The sequence below is a fragment of the Gossypium hirsutum genome, chromosome A04, assembly GCF_007990345.1.
Source record: "Gossypium hirsutum isolate 1008001.06 chromosome A04, Gossypium_hirsutum_v2.1, whole genome shotgun sequence".
Lineage (NCBI taxonomy): Eukaryota > Viridiplantae > Streptophyta > Magnoliopsida > Malvales > Malvaceae > Gossypium > Gossypium hirsutum.
In genome coordinates, this window is record NC_053427.1 from 8,443,518 (window position 1) to 8,458,216 (window position 14,699).

The 14,699-nt window shown below is 32.2% G+C and overlaps 2 protein-coding genes across 2 annotated transcripts; both read right to left on the minus strand.

The window, feature by feature from the left end:
* Nucleotides 1-6,936: 6,936 nt before the first annotated feature.
* On the minus strand, nt 6,937-11,208 carry LOC121227921 (uncharacterized). The gene is made up of 5 exons (XM_041110863.1): nt 10,726-11,208; nt 10,499-10,633; nt 8,801-9,742; nt 7,527-8,171; nt 6,937-7,147 (listed from the first exon to the last, which is right to left on the minus strand). The coding sequence occupies exons 2-5, from the start codon at nt 10,580-10,582 to the stop codon at nt 7,043-7,045; spliced, it is 1,776 nt and encodes a 591-aa protein (XP_040966797.1). The 5' UTR covers nt 10,583-10,633; nt 10,726-11,208; the 3' UTR covers nt 6,937-7,042.
* Nucleotides 11,209-11,811: 603 nt separating this feature from the next.
* On the minus strand, nt 11,812-12,915 carry LOC121228037 (disease resistance protein At4g27190-like). Its single transcript, XM_041111153.1, has one exon. The coding sequence runs from the start codon at nt 12,913-12,915 to the stop codon at nt 11,812-11,814; it is 1,104 nt and encodes a 367-aa protein (XP_040967087.1).
* Nucleotides 12,916-14,699: the final 1,784 nt, after the last annotated feature.

Below are 14,699 nucleotides of genomic sequence, written 5' to 3' on the forward strand. Positions count from 1 at the left end.
TTGTGTAAAAGAAAATGAAAAAACATGGAGACACAAATATATATTTTAAAAAGAAAATGAGTTACAATTAAAAAACGTGGAGACACAAATGAGTGCAGAGAATTTTTGTTCATATAAATAAATAAATATTTTAATTAATCAATATAGATAAATATTAAAATAGTATAAACAAAAAACTATTAATAAAATTTAAAGTTAAATTTATCATTTAAAACATTTTTCACAAAATATCTCTTCAATCCATTAAACAATATAACACCTTATTAATATATAAAAAATATTTTTTTATCAAAATCAAGATATCTATTATTGATAACAATAATTAATTATAGGGTTTAGGATTTAATTATTGAATATGATTCACTTGAGATTAACATACTATATACCCATGGCCATTAAACCTTAAACCATAAAACCCTAAACTATAGACCTTAAACCTTAAATATTAAACCGTAAACCAAAAAATAAATTTAATCAATATTAAGTATTGCTTCCATAATTTATTATGAACATAAGCTTTTACATTAATATATATGTATATACACATCAACATCCATGTGATGTTTTTTGGGGTTTAGGGTTTTAGAAGTTATAGTTTAGTGTTTAGGGTTTTTAGGGTTTAAGGGTTTAGTATTTTAGGGGTTATAGATTAGTGTTCATGATTTTTTAGGGTTTAGGGGTTATATGACTTTTAGCGGCGTTTTATCAAAAGCGCCGCTATTGCTCTGACTTTTAGCGGCGTTTTACCAAAAGCGCCGCTAATGCTCTGACTTTTAGCGGCGTTTTATAGAAGCGCCGCTATTGCTCCGACTTTTAGCGACGTTTTACCAAAAGCGCCGCTATTGATCTGTTTTTAGCGGCGTTTTAACAAAAAACGCCGCTATTGCTCTGTTTTTAACGGCGTGTTAACAAAAACGCCGCTATTGCTCTGTGTTTTACAATTTTTGCGGCGTTTTTTGATAAAACGCCGCTAAAACCCTATTTTCCTGTAGTGTATATACTAACGAATAAATGACGTTCAATTTAAAAACTCGCAATGATGAAATTTCAAATGAATTCCTTAAATAGAAATGATTTCATTTATTGCTCCATTCATTTTTTTGTTGGGTACTGATTCGATTAAGTAATTAATAAGTAAAAATAGTAAAAGAAATTGAGAAATTAGACACATAAATTTAACATGGAAAAACTCTACCAAAGAAAATAAAAAATTACGGACAAAGATAATTTTTATTATAATGAAAAAAGAACAAAGAGTACGAAAGATAGACATAAAAACTAAACCGCGAAACTCGAAAACAAAGAACCTTCAAATTTTAAATACAAAATAAATTCTCCAAAAGTGTTATGAGATCTAATCTTTTTGGTTGTATTTTCTAAGGTTGTAAAAGAAATTATTTATAGGCTAAATTTGTAGGTAAAATAATAATAAAATAATCTAGACTAATTAGAGTTCGAATAAAACAATTAAAAAGAGTTTAACTGGGAGATTATCTCTCAAATTTGACTGAAATATGTGGCATACTCAACAAATCTCCACATTAACTCATATTTCCACAACGTTATCTTTGCCAAAACCTACAACGGGTCTATCTTGAACTATGCAGGGAAGTAATTGAGCCGAATCTGTGCTTAGAAGCTGGAAGACTTCTAGCCTTCGACTTGTGCACTACCAAATCAAAACTAACACATGTCTAATTTTCAGGAACACAGTGACCTAACTTTCAAAACTTGCATCCAAGAGAGAACCTCTTTTCAACAAAACGATCATACATTTCCTTTGACCAACTTGTCTCCACTCCAAACAAGTTGACTTCGACTCTATAACAGACGAAGGACGTCCGGTTTCATTGGTCACTATAGAACCTTCCAGAATATAAAGACTGCCAGTCCTTTTTTAACAAAACAAGAGCCCCATGAGACACCTTAATGCCATTTGACTCGATGTTGATTCTACAACCTTTCGAGTCTAAAATACTCAAGGAGATGAGATTCTTTCGTAAATTAGGTACATACTTGACATCTGAGAGTGTCCTAATCATCCTATCGTTCACCCTAATTTTAACAGTACCAATACTGATTACCTTACTGAATGAATCGTTTCCCATGCACACAACTCCACCTTCAACTCCACCTTAATGAATCATTTCCCCAGAAATTAGACATGTGTTATTTTATGAGAAAATAAGGGCAAAATCGAACCCAACCCAAACCACACGACATGACCACATGACCATGTAACCCACACGGTCGTGTGTCCCCTGAAACCCAATTTTACAGTTTTAATCAAAAATTTTTAGAAACTATACAAACTAGTCTCTAATTGGTTCCCAAATTATTTTTAGTGTTTAATTTATTCAATTAAGCCCTTGATAACATAAATAATGCTAGAATACATGCCCTAATTGATTGAATTATTTGTTTATTAATTTATACTTGCATAAATTGTGTATAATTGTGTTGATTGAATCTGTATTTGTTAATATTCGTATAATATGTTTTAAGATACCGCTAGATTGGATTCTTTTTGAAAAGTATATGTTTGGCTACTGCATCAATTAGTTGAGAACATAAATATTGTTGCCTTATTGGAACTATTATAAGTATGTTAACCGTTTCTATTTCAATATGTTATAAGCATGCCTTATGCTATCGTTAATTTGAACGCTTAGTAAGCATGACTTTTGCCATTGCATTGATTTGTTAAAAGCAAACTATTTGCTACCATATTGAACTGTATAACATGTCTTGATGCATTGCATAGGGTGGGATGATTTGAACAGAGGAAGTAGTCAATAGTTTATCTGTTCGACCAGTGGTTTATCCACAATGTATTCTAGTCGGCAATCGCCTGCTTGACCAGTGGTTCATCCAGAACCTATTCTAGTCGGTAATCGCCTACTCGACCAGTGGTTCATCCACAACATACTAGCAATTTTTATCTGCATCGATGGATGGTTCATCCACCAACATCTTACTGTTAGCAGTTATCTGCAATGATAAGTGGTTTATCCACAATGTGGTATGAAGGTAGAGGAGTTCCGGGGAACTCCTATTTTGGTGTGTAGTAGTGAGGTAAGACATTTTTACTGTTTAACTGAACTTGAATTGCATTCATAAGCAATTATGTGGCTATGAACAATGGATTATTCTGTTGATTAGTATTCTGAATTATCGATATTCTATTTGACTAAGTAAATGTGATTTAATTTATGAATTGATTTTCTGTATGATGTGTCTACAGTTTGCACCAATTTGTCTTGTGATAGAACTCACGCTGAGCTACATAGCTCACCCCCTTTTTATTCCCATCTTTTCAGATAACCTGCAAGGTTAGGACGCAGACTCGACATTCGCAGGTACTTGGCTCTTTTTATTAAATATTCTTAAGTTACTATTTGATATATTATTATTTAAAGACTGTAATATTTTATTTTGAATTGTGTTAGTAGACTTAGTTTATGATTTTTACTTAGGCATGCATGACATTTAAATCATTTAGGCTATTAGAATATGAATTTTTATTTAATTATGTATGAAGCATGGTTTTTATTAAAATTACATTAATATAACTTTTTCACAGTTAAAGTTGAAAATAAGTTTTGGAAAGATAATAAATTAACTAAGATGGAGACCGTTACATGAAAGATGTTAAAAATAAATCAGTTTTTACTAACTCATATGTCTTTTCAAAAATAGACTAAGTTTTTTTTTCTAAAATAAACAAACCTTTTAAAATCAAACATTTTTGAACTTCGATAACTCTACTAGGCCATCTTGTTGGTTGATGTAATCTCCTAGATTCGGGTCTAACGTCTAGGCCGAGTTGAGAAGGTTACATGGCACAATTCTAATTTACGAGCTCAGAGTCTCAATGAGGGTCTCAGATCCAATACTTTTTACACCCGTTCTAGTTCTGACACTAGCTTCCTTTTCCACACAAAAATGTTACTATAGACTTGTTTATTCCATACCTGAACCACCTCTTGGAATCACTCTAAGTTCAATCCCACCTCCTACTTATTTTTCCAACAATCTCTGACAAGAGACTTGAATTTAGCATGTAACATCCAACTTGCTCTACATCTTAATGGCCTATCACCTCTGTTTTACGTAGGACAAAGTGAAAGCAGGAACGAACGATGATCCGACTTTAGACGGTGAAGATTACGCATCAAACAAATAGGTATAAACGAATCCCAAGCCAAATTACAAATAGCCCTATCTAGAAGTTGTGATAAACTTCGTCTACTCCAAGTAAACTGTGGATCACTAAACCCCAAATCGCACAGCCCACTCTAAAAAACGAACAACTGAAACCATTTGCAACCTGCTCACGAAGATGGACTACCCTTAATCCTTTCTGAACCATCCAAGATCGCATTAAAGTCGCCAGCTAAAACCCAAGGTTCGACAACTGACTTTGCCAAGTTCTCCAAAAAAAAAACTAGCACCGCCTTGCCTGCTCCTAACCTTCATGTGAACCATCTACGAATGTAAACTCAAAATATCCACCATAATATTATCGCTCCAGAGAACCCAAACCCCACCCACAAAACCATTAGCTTCGACCCTAAATGAGTTAAGGAGACCTAATTTTGCAATGATTCTATCAGCTCTACTGCCAGCCACTGATCCTTGTTTCAAACAAACAAACAAGTGTTGGGCCACAACCTAATATTAGTTGCCTCTGTTCAAGGAATTGATATTCAACAAGTGAATATTCAATATATATATATATAAAACTAATATGGAAGGAGTTTTTTAGATTTAAATAATTTATTAAAAGTGATTGATCTACAAGTTAACTCACGCATTAACTTATATTTATATTTGAACTGAGAAAATTTTAATTTTTATAATTAATAAAATTTAATTTACAATTAATTTTTACATTAACTAACTAAAATTTTATAAAGAAAATTAGAAACCCCATCGAAAGTAGAGGTTAAAACTAGTTATTTTTCCTTTTAAAAAATTTAGTTATTTTTTAAAAACTAATATTTTATTATTTTATATATTTAATATAAAATTATATAAATGTTTTATTTTATTTATTGTTATTCTCTACGTCATATTCGGGTTTATTAAACTAATATTAAAGTTACGCATTTTAATCTTTACATTAATATATTAATATTAATATAAAAATATATTTTTAATATTTTTTATTTATATACATAATATATAAATATTTTTATTATTTTATTATTTTTAAAAAGTAATAATATTAATATATTATTTTTAAACAATAATAATTTTATTTTGTTGTTTCAATATTTTATAAAATTAATTGTTATAATATTTTTATGTAAATATTTTATAAATACTAATATTTTATATTTTATTTTAGACTATATAAAAAAAGATGTTAAGGGTAAGATGATAAATTAAAAAATAACACTTATGTTTTAACTCAGAGAAAACACATGGTAAGAAGCTTAATATATTGATGGAACACCTGTTTGGCACAAGTGCGAAGCGTGTTAACCCCATTTCCTACCCCTAATATTGTATCGAAAAACACATGGTAAGAAGAGTAATATATATATCTCTCACAATTTTCAACAACCAAACAATTTGATGTAGTAGCATCTATCTTTTATCCATCGATTGAGAGTTGAGTGTTATTTAACATAACACTCCTCTTTTACATCAAGCCTACCAAACGTAAATAGACTATCAATTTGGCCCTGATTCTATATAAAACAATAAAAGAATTCAGTTTTTTTAATTAGAAAATCTTAAAAATACATAAATTTGAAAATTAAATAAAAATATAAAATTTTAAAAAATAGATAAGTGAGAGAAAATTAAGGAAATTTATTTATCATTTTGAGAAAAGAATGAGAAAAAAGATTGGATTTGTTTTTTCAATTTGGATTTTGAAAAATGTTGAAATATTTGAAGTTGTTGCAATGCGTTATGGGAATTGCCTACTATCCCAACCACTATGACAAAACAACTTGCCATATTTGGAAGATTGACAATTTATTGATCCGTATCTTTGGGTTGAGCTGATATTGTGGGATGAATCAAGCTCATTAATAAAGATCATATAATTTGGAGAAACTTATTTAGAAGATTGGATCAAGTTGGATCGCTTATATGAAATCCTATGGATAGAGGAAGTTGGATCCGATCGAAAAAGTGAAGAGTTAGCTGCCAATCGTCCATGGATAGAGTTAGCTCATCAATAAATATTTTGTTGTTGCAGAAACCATAATTTTTATATAGAGTTTTCTATTTTTTAAAATAATATATTGAGTTTTTTAAAATAATTTTTATAAAGAATTAGGGTTAAATTGAGAGAAAGTATAAAATCTAAGGATTATAATTGTCATTATACTAACTAAGAAAAGTGTGATTGTTAGCTATTTAATAGTTGGGTAAAAAACAATTTCGAAAGCGTTAGTATCTAAATTGTAACTCTTTTAATTAAATGACACATAATTGAGGGATTAATAGTGTAATTTACTCTTATCTTTTTTAAACATATGGATTAATTCACATTTATTTGGGCTAATGTGTTATTAATTCACATATGTTTAACTAGTGGTGGGGCCAGAAAATATTTTTTGAAGGTCAAAATTAAATTGAATATTTTTATGATAGTAAGAATGTAATTTCACCATTTTAATAGTCTATATCCTTATAATTTTTAAAGAATTAAATCAAACTTTTATCATTTTTGAGAATTAAAGTGTAATTTTATTATTATTAATTTAAAATTTTATAAATTATAAAAGGCTTAAATGAAAATTTTTTCCATTAGCCACTTGATCCAACACATATCACGTGTATTAATGTTGTTTTGGAAGGACTTGTAAAGAAACAAAATTTTTATATTTACGTTCTGTAATGTTTTTGATATTAACATTATTGATGTTTTTAAATTTATCTTCTGTAATATTAGAATTAGTTAAAAAAAGTAAGTGGTACATAATAACGAATATATGCCATTCAATTTAAACATTCACAATGCTTAACTTTCAAATTAACTCCTTAAATAGAAATAACTTCATTTACTGCTCCATTCATTTCAATATTTCCCTTTCCGCCACCATATATCACTACCAATTGGCCATGCAGTTTCTTGAGCTGCAGCAGATTCTTCCACTATAATTTCATCAACTGATTGGCTTGCCTGCAAAGCAAATTAAACCTTCACTTATTACTGTTTGCTTTTGATGATTGATGATGAGGAAAGCAAAGCCAGTTTTCCAAAATTGGACAAAGGATAACATATTAAGAACAATAACTGTGAATAATGCAACAAGGATATCTAGAAAGAAATACTGACAGCCAATAGAAACCATTTACAGTTGGTGCAATTTCATTTAGTCATTTAAAGCATTAAAAAAAAAGAAAGAATTTCTCTCAGACAGCCAAAATAAAAATATTGCATTAATGGATATAAATTAAAGATTAGTAAATAAAGAGTTTGGAAGAATACATAGAGAAAATAATTCAATGGATGAACTTTTGTTTTGAAGCTTATTATTGAGTTTGGAAGAGTAGTGTACCTGTGTTTTGGCATGCACTGATTGCTTTGAATCGATACTAAATCTTGTGGTTACGTTGGGACAACCTTTTAAATGTAAATTTATCAAAGATGGGAAAACAAAATGATAACCCACAGGGCTGAAGCTCACGAGGTTTGGTAGGATACAAAGATATAATTCGGCTAATCGAGGTAGGTGTATCACTTTCTCTTCGTCCTTACTCCCATTTGACTCATCTCCTTCAAACACCTGCTCTAATTTGGAGACCCTTTGAAGGAATAATTGAAATAGGTTTTGAAGGCTGCCATGAGCAAGAGTAATCGGGAAGAGACATTTCAAGTTTTCACAGTTAAAGATTCTAATCCAACTCAATTTAGGGAAGCAAATAGGTTGGAGATGATGTTGTGATGGAGTTTGATCCTTCTCAATTATTTGCTCCAATTCCTCACAGTCAGATATATTCAACCACACTAATTGTGGCAAATTTCGAGCGATGGTAGGTGAGAAGATGTATCTTAACCTTTTGCAATCTTTGACTGTCAAATGAGTGAGATTTTGAAAGTGTTCAACTTGGATGGGAGCACTTGTTGATGTTCTTCCTCTCCTTTCAGGGTTTGTCACGTTGCTTATTTGCTTCATTCCTGTCATCTTCGAGAACTCCAATTCCTATAAACATATCATCAATCATGAATTTCAAAGTGATGAAAGCCATTCACTTCACACCTATCATTATATTAATTCATTTTCTTATGGAACTTCTATTTTAACAATTTATTTTATTAAAATTAAGGTTTAATTTATTTTACTTAATAAATTCTTTAAGTTTGAACACTAATGTTCAAAACTAGATTCTCTCCTTTAAGAATAAGCACAAGATTTCTTTTTCAATCTTTTATAGTCAAAGAATTCAAAATTTTTAAAAAGTTTACTGTTCAACTCAAATACATATAATTATGATCATAAATTACCAAAAAAAAAATCTCCAAAAATATGGTGCAAAAACACAACATAAATAATATTACGTAGTACTAGATAGTGTTTGCAATATATATATAAAAGAAGCATAAATAATATATATATTTCTCATATAGATTATAGAAGTATTTAGTTGAAATGTTATTTATGTTACTAATTGGTATTGTAATTAACTAAACTAGTTTATTTAGATTAGTTTTTAGACCAAAATTCTAAAATGAGAACTATTTTTTAAAGAGTTATACAAGCATTTAATTATTTTATACAAAAAAATCAAAAGGTGAAAATTTTAATAAATAATATATATAAGAAGGTCTTACTTTTATATTTGTTGAAACGATTAAATGTGTCAATTGAGGACAATCTCTCACATTTAACTTGCTCAAAGATGGCGATGTCAGCACGATGTTGTTTCTATCATTTTCTTTCAATTGAGGCAAATTAATCAACTCAACTTCATTCAGTTGTACAAGACCTTGAGCCATTGAGGTTAACACTTCTGGTCCATGGATTATATCTTTCAATTGGGAACAACTCTCTATCTTCAGAGTTTGCAATTGCCGAAGACTATTAGCAACACACATTGGGAAGAGAAATTTCAAATTATTGCAGTGTGTGACTTGTACTTCCCTTAGGCATTGGAAGCTTATGGTTGATACTTGTGAGTCTTGGATTATTTCTTCCATTCCAAAGCACCTCTCTATCTTAAGAGTTTGCAATTTCCCAAGACTATTAGCAACACACATTGGGAAGAGAAATTTCAAATTATTGCAGTGTGTGACTTGTACTTCCCTTAGGCATTGGAAGCTTATGGTTGATACTTGTGAGTCTTGGATTATTTCTTCCATTCCAAAGCACCTCTCTATCTTCAGAGTTTTCAATTTCCCAAGACTATTAGTAACACACATTGGGAAGAGAAATTTCAATTTATTGCATTTTGTGACTTGTAATTCCCTTAGGCATTGGAAGCTTAAGGTTGATACTTGTGAGTCTTGAATTATTTCTTCCATTCCAAAGCACCTCTCTATCTTCAGAGTTTGCAAATTGGGCACATTTAATTTTTTAACGCTACCTTGAGCAACAATAATTGGAAAGAGAGATTTCAAGCTTTCACATCCCCAAAGATCAATTAGAATCAGATTTGGAAAGCAAATAGGTAGGGGAAGATGTTGTGATGACGATTGGTCTTGCTCCAATTCCTCATATTTACATGAATACAAATTGCTCAATTGTTCATTTGTCATCTCCCCAAACACCAATTCCTATAAACATATCATCAATTTTCAATTTCAAAATGTTCAAAGATGTCAACAACTAACTTAACATTTCATCAATTAATTTCCTTACAAAAAAATTATTTTACCTTAAATCAATATTATACTCCAAAAATGTGGTACAAAAACAGTCATAAATTAATAATATCACATAACCTGTGCATATAATTTATTGGACAGTTGTAACAACGCAATTGGGAATTACTTAAACTCAATTTCATATATTAATACAAAAATAACAAACCACCTGTGTAAAAGGCTATATTTAAAAAAAATTAAATATTTTTTTTCTAGTTTATTTTTTAATACAAATTCTAAAATCATCCATAATTCCTTCCCACATTTAAATAGAAAGATAAACGTGCTTGAGTGCGCTCGAATCCACATCCTCCTATTCAGACAACAATATCGATACCAACCAAACTAAAACTTATAAATAAATCTATATAGCTTATTTTTGTTTACCCACAAAATAGGTATAATATAATTTAGTATTAGATAAATAGTTTGCAACATATCTAAAACATAAAGTTTGGATAATATTTTTTTTTTGAAAATTTCATTAATCTTATTATATGGTATTATAATCAACTAATTTGTTTAAAAGGTTATTTAGATTAGTTTTAGACCAAAATTATAAAATAAAATCTATCTTTTAAACAACTATTCAAACAACGAATTATTAAAGAAAAAAAAGTAACAAATTAATAAATAAATAATATAAAACAAAAAGAAAAATCTTACTTGTATCGTAGTTGAAATAATAAAATGTGTCAGTTGAGGACAATTGTGCACTGTTAACTTCTGCAAAGACGATTGTGTGAACATAACATCTTTCACATCACTTCCTTTCAATTGAGGCAAATCAATCAACGAAACCTACAATGAAAAGCATAATCCAATTTCCCAATCTTTGACCATAGGACAATAAGGAAAAGAGATGCCAAGTTATTGTAATGAGATACACATACTTCCCTTAGACTTTAGAGTGAACATAGGTATGCCACTTGTGGGTCTTCGATTATATCTTCCAATTGCGAGCAGCTTTTTATCTTCAAAGTATGCAATTGCCCAAGGCTATTAGCAACTGACATTGGGAAGATGTATTTCAATTTTTTGCATCTCTCTATTTCAACAATCTTCAGACTTTGGGGGCTTAAATAACGACTGGGCCCTGCTTGTTCTATGCTCCTCAATTCAACAATCGGGAACAACACTTGCATCTTATCACAATCTGAAACTGTAACCTCTTCAAGCTTTTGTAAAAACCCTTGCGGCTGGGAAGCATTGCACATCTCTTCCAAATGAAACATACCACTTAATGATAACTTTCTCAAATTAGAGAGAGTAGTGATTGGCACTTGCTGCTTTGATGCATCAATTAGGCATTGCATAGAGTGGCACCATCGAAGATCTAGAGAAGTCAACTTACTAAATCCCAAGTCCAAGCTCGGAATAAGGTTTAGGTGACCCTCCACACCATTCAATTGAAGAGATTCTACATCTTCAAACAATTGCTTGCATGCTCCTACAGACTTATCGATTCCTTTTTGAAATGAAGACTTACCGATTCTTAAAGATTTTAAGATGGGACGAGTTTCAAGGTTCTTCTTTGGGAACCACCATTCTCTTTTTATGCCAATGCAAACATCAAAGCTCCATAATCTATGAAACACAAAGCCATCTAGAAGATGTTCAGAAGAAATATCCAATGATATTACAACCAACTCCGACAATAAATTCAACTCTGATAGGCTGGAATAGCTTTTCTTTTCAGTTGAATTCTCAGTCACCCATTTTAATGAAGGACAACCATGCAAGTATAGTTCTTCTAAACCAGACAATCTTCGTAATAAATTAGGAGGGAATCCTTCAAGATTCCAGCAATAAGATAAATCCAACAATTTTAGATTTTCTAGATCACCAGCTTCATTCGGCAATTCAATGATATCAGATCGACTTAAAGAGAGAATATGAAGTGACTTCAGCTTCCCAAGCATCGAGATGTCAAAGAGTTGACAACCAATCAAACACAAAGTTTGAAGGTTCATATGAAACTAAAATGCAGCTAGAGATATCAATTGATGATTCAAAGCACAAACTTGTAATTCCTCCATACCCTCAAAGAATTCGCTTAAAGTTTCCATGAAACAATTGCCACCATGTAAAAGAAGTTTGAGGTATGGAAAGCGCACTCCTTTAGGAAGTTCATCCGTTTGATCAGTTTCGAAGGAGATTGCTGTGTAATGCTTGAAACTTTCATCCATCAGGAGTGTTTTAACAGTCCCAAAAGAAATATCCTTTCTTGAAGATGTTAACCATGAAGCAAATTGGTGAACCACATCATGCATCCTGACATGCCTTTCTCCGCAATCTAGCAACAAACTGGAGTTCTTGAGGATCTCAATTGATGCAAGCACTTCACTTCTAACATCTTTAATTGAGTCCATGCCTTTATACAACTTCAGTCCCCATGCATATCCTACCAAGTTCTCCACATAAATCTCATCATATTCAGGAAATAAAAAGCACAACAAGAAACATGTCTTGGTCTCCATATTCTTCAAGTAGTCGAAGCTCGCCTCAAGACATACATAGGCATTTTCTTTATCAAGATCCTCAATTTCAGTCAATCTACGATCTTTGAGTCTCCGGTATGCAGCTTGCCACTCATGCTGAGTTTTACCTTTCAAGGCACTTCCCAGTGGAACTATAGCTATAGGCAAACCCTCGCATTTTTTGACAATTTGATTTGCTAGGATTTTAATAGAATCATCAGAAAAGTCATCTAGACTTGCTTTCTTTTCAAACAGAGTCCAAGCTTCATCATCATCCAAACAGCCAAGTTGTACCACGTTTTGACAATCCATAGCTCGACATACTTGTTGAAGGCGTGTTGTTAAAAGAACTTTGCAGCCTTTATGATCATCCCCAATTGGAATTCCTATCTTCCCCTTTAAGTCGATAGATTCCCAAATATTATCAAGGATGATAAGAATCCTTGGTTCTTTCTTCAGCCTTAACCATAATTCTTTCTCAGATATTCTTCCTTGTTCATTCTTCATATCAAACCCTATATATTCTGCAGTTTCATCTTTAATTTTCTCAAAATTTGGCTTTTGAGACACAGTCGTAATCACAGCTTTGTCAAACAAATTCATTTTTGAGCTTGACTTCCAACTTCACGAGCCAGGGTGGTCTTGCCCACCCCTCCCATCCCCCACAACCCAATCATGTTGATATTCTCATCTTTTAAGGCTTCAATGATTTGATAGAAGGCGGTCTCTGAAGATTTCGAAAACACAAATTCCTTAGAACATAGGAAGTCTATAGTGGGAAGGGCAGTAGGATCACGATAACCGACTGGTCCGAGTCGACCAAATTTTTCCAAAAGCTCAGCAATATCCTGAGTTTTCTTCATTGCTTTCTTACTTAATTGATATCTCCAAATCCAATTAGGACACCACTTGAGACACCTCTTATTCAGTTGAATTTCCTCTTCGAGAGTTCCCATATCCGATAGTGTTTCGCTTGCCTTTGCTTGCAAGTTCTGTACATCCTTATGAATTAGTAGAAGCTGCCTTTCAGCATCCTCAATCTCACGTTGTAGACGATCTCGTGCATCTGCAAGTTCACGCTTTTTCTCTCGGAGCTTTTCAACATTGTCATGAAAGCGACGGACATAATCAAGTTGACGTCCTACCGGCTTCAGCATATAGTCCACAATCAGTGTTCCAACGAAGTTCGAAGCAGCTGTTTAAAAGGTGGCAACGACAGCAGCAAAGTTTAAGAATCCATGCAAAACCTACGTTGCATGCATGAAACCAGAAACTCGGCTGAAGCATGTTAAAATCCATTGTGCAATTCGACAAGCCTTGTTTATTTAGTTGGCTTTTGTTAGTCTATGGTGTAATCATTATTTGTTTTGATCAGCTAAGGTTAAAATGTGTGCTTAGCTGATTTAGTAGTCAAATTAGGTTGTCATTTTGTTGATGTAAACCTTTAGTTACTTGCACAAGCAAGCTTTTGTTTTCTTTCTATGTAGTTTTTGTTCTATTTATGTATGTAACCATGCACTTATTCGGGTAATGAGAAAAACACTTTGTTCATTCAATTTTTTGCTTGTTCTTGCTCCTGTTTTAATCTTTCAAACATCTAAAACATTCATCTAAGTTGTTTTTAAACTTTGTTTGCTAAGTTAGAAACCAACAAATGGTATCGAGAGCCTGTTGTCTTTGAGGGCCTCTTGTTGTGTGCTGTGTGTTTGAAAGAAAAGAAGCAGGAACTATCTTTGTTGCTCAGAGTTTTGGAAGCTGCGTGAAGATGAGCTTCTCACCACCACCTCCACCTGTGTTTGCTGGTGAAAGCTACAATATATGGGCTGTCAAAATGAAAACATATCTACAGGCACATGACCTGTAGAATGTTGTCCAAAATGACACAGAACCACCACCCTTAAGAGCTAATCCCACGATAGCTCAGATAAGGCAGTATAATGAAGACTGTGCAAAGAAGTACAAGGCCATGTCATGCCTTCAAAGTGGAGTTTCAGATGCTATCTTCACAAGGATAATGGCCTGCGACACACCAAAGGAGGCCTGGGACAAACTCAAGGAAGAGTTTCAAGGCTCAGACAAAACCAGGCAGCAACAACTCATCAACTTGAGAAGGGACTTTGAGAATCTGAGAATGAAAGACTCAGAAACCATCAAGCAGTATGCTGACAGAATTATGTCTACTGTCAACAACATAAGACTGCTTGGAGATGACTTTAGTGATCAGAGGGTAGTGGAGAAAGTCATAACAACGTTGCCAGAGAAGTATGAATCCAAGATTTCTTCCCTGGAGGATTCGAGGGACTTATCTGCCATTCCCTTGACAGAACTGATAAATGCTCTCTATGCTCAAGAGCAAAGAAGAGCAAACAGAATGGAGGAGTATTCTA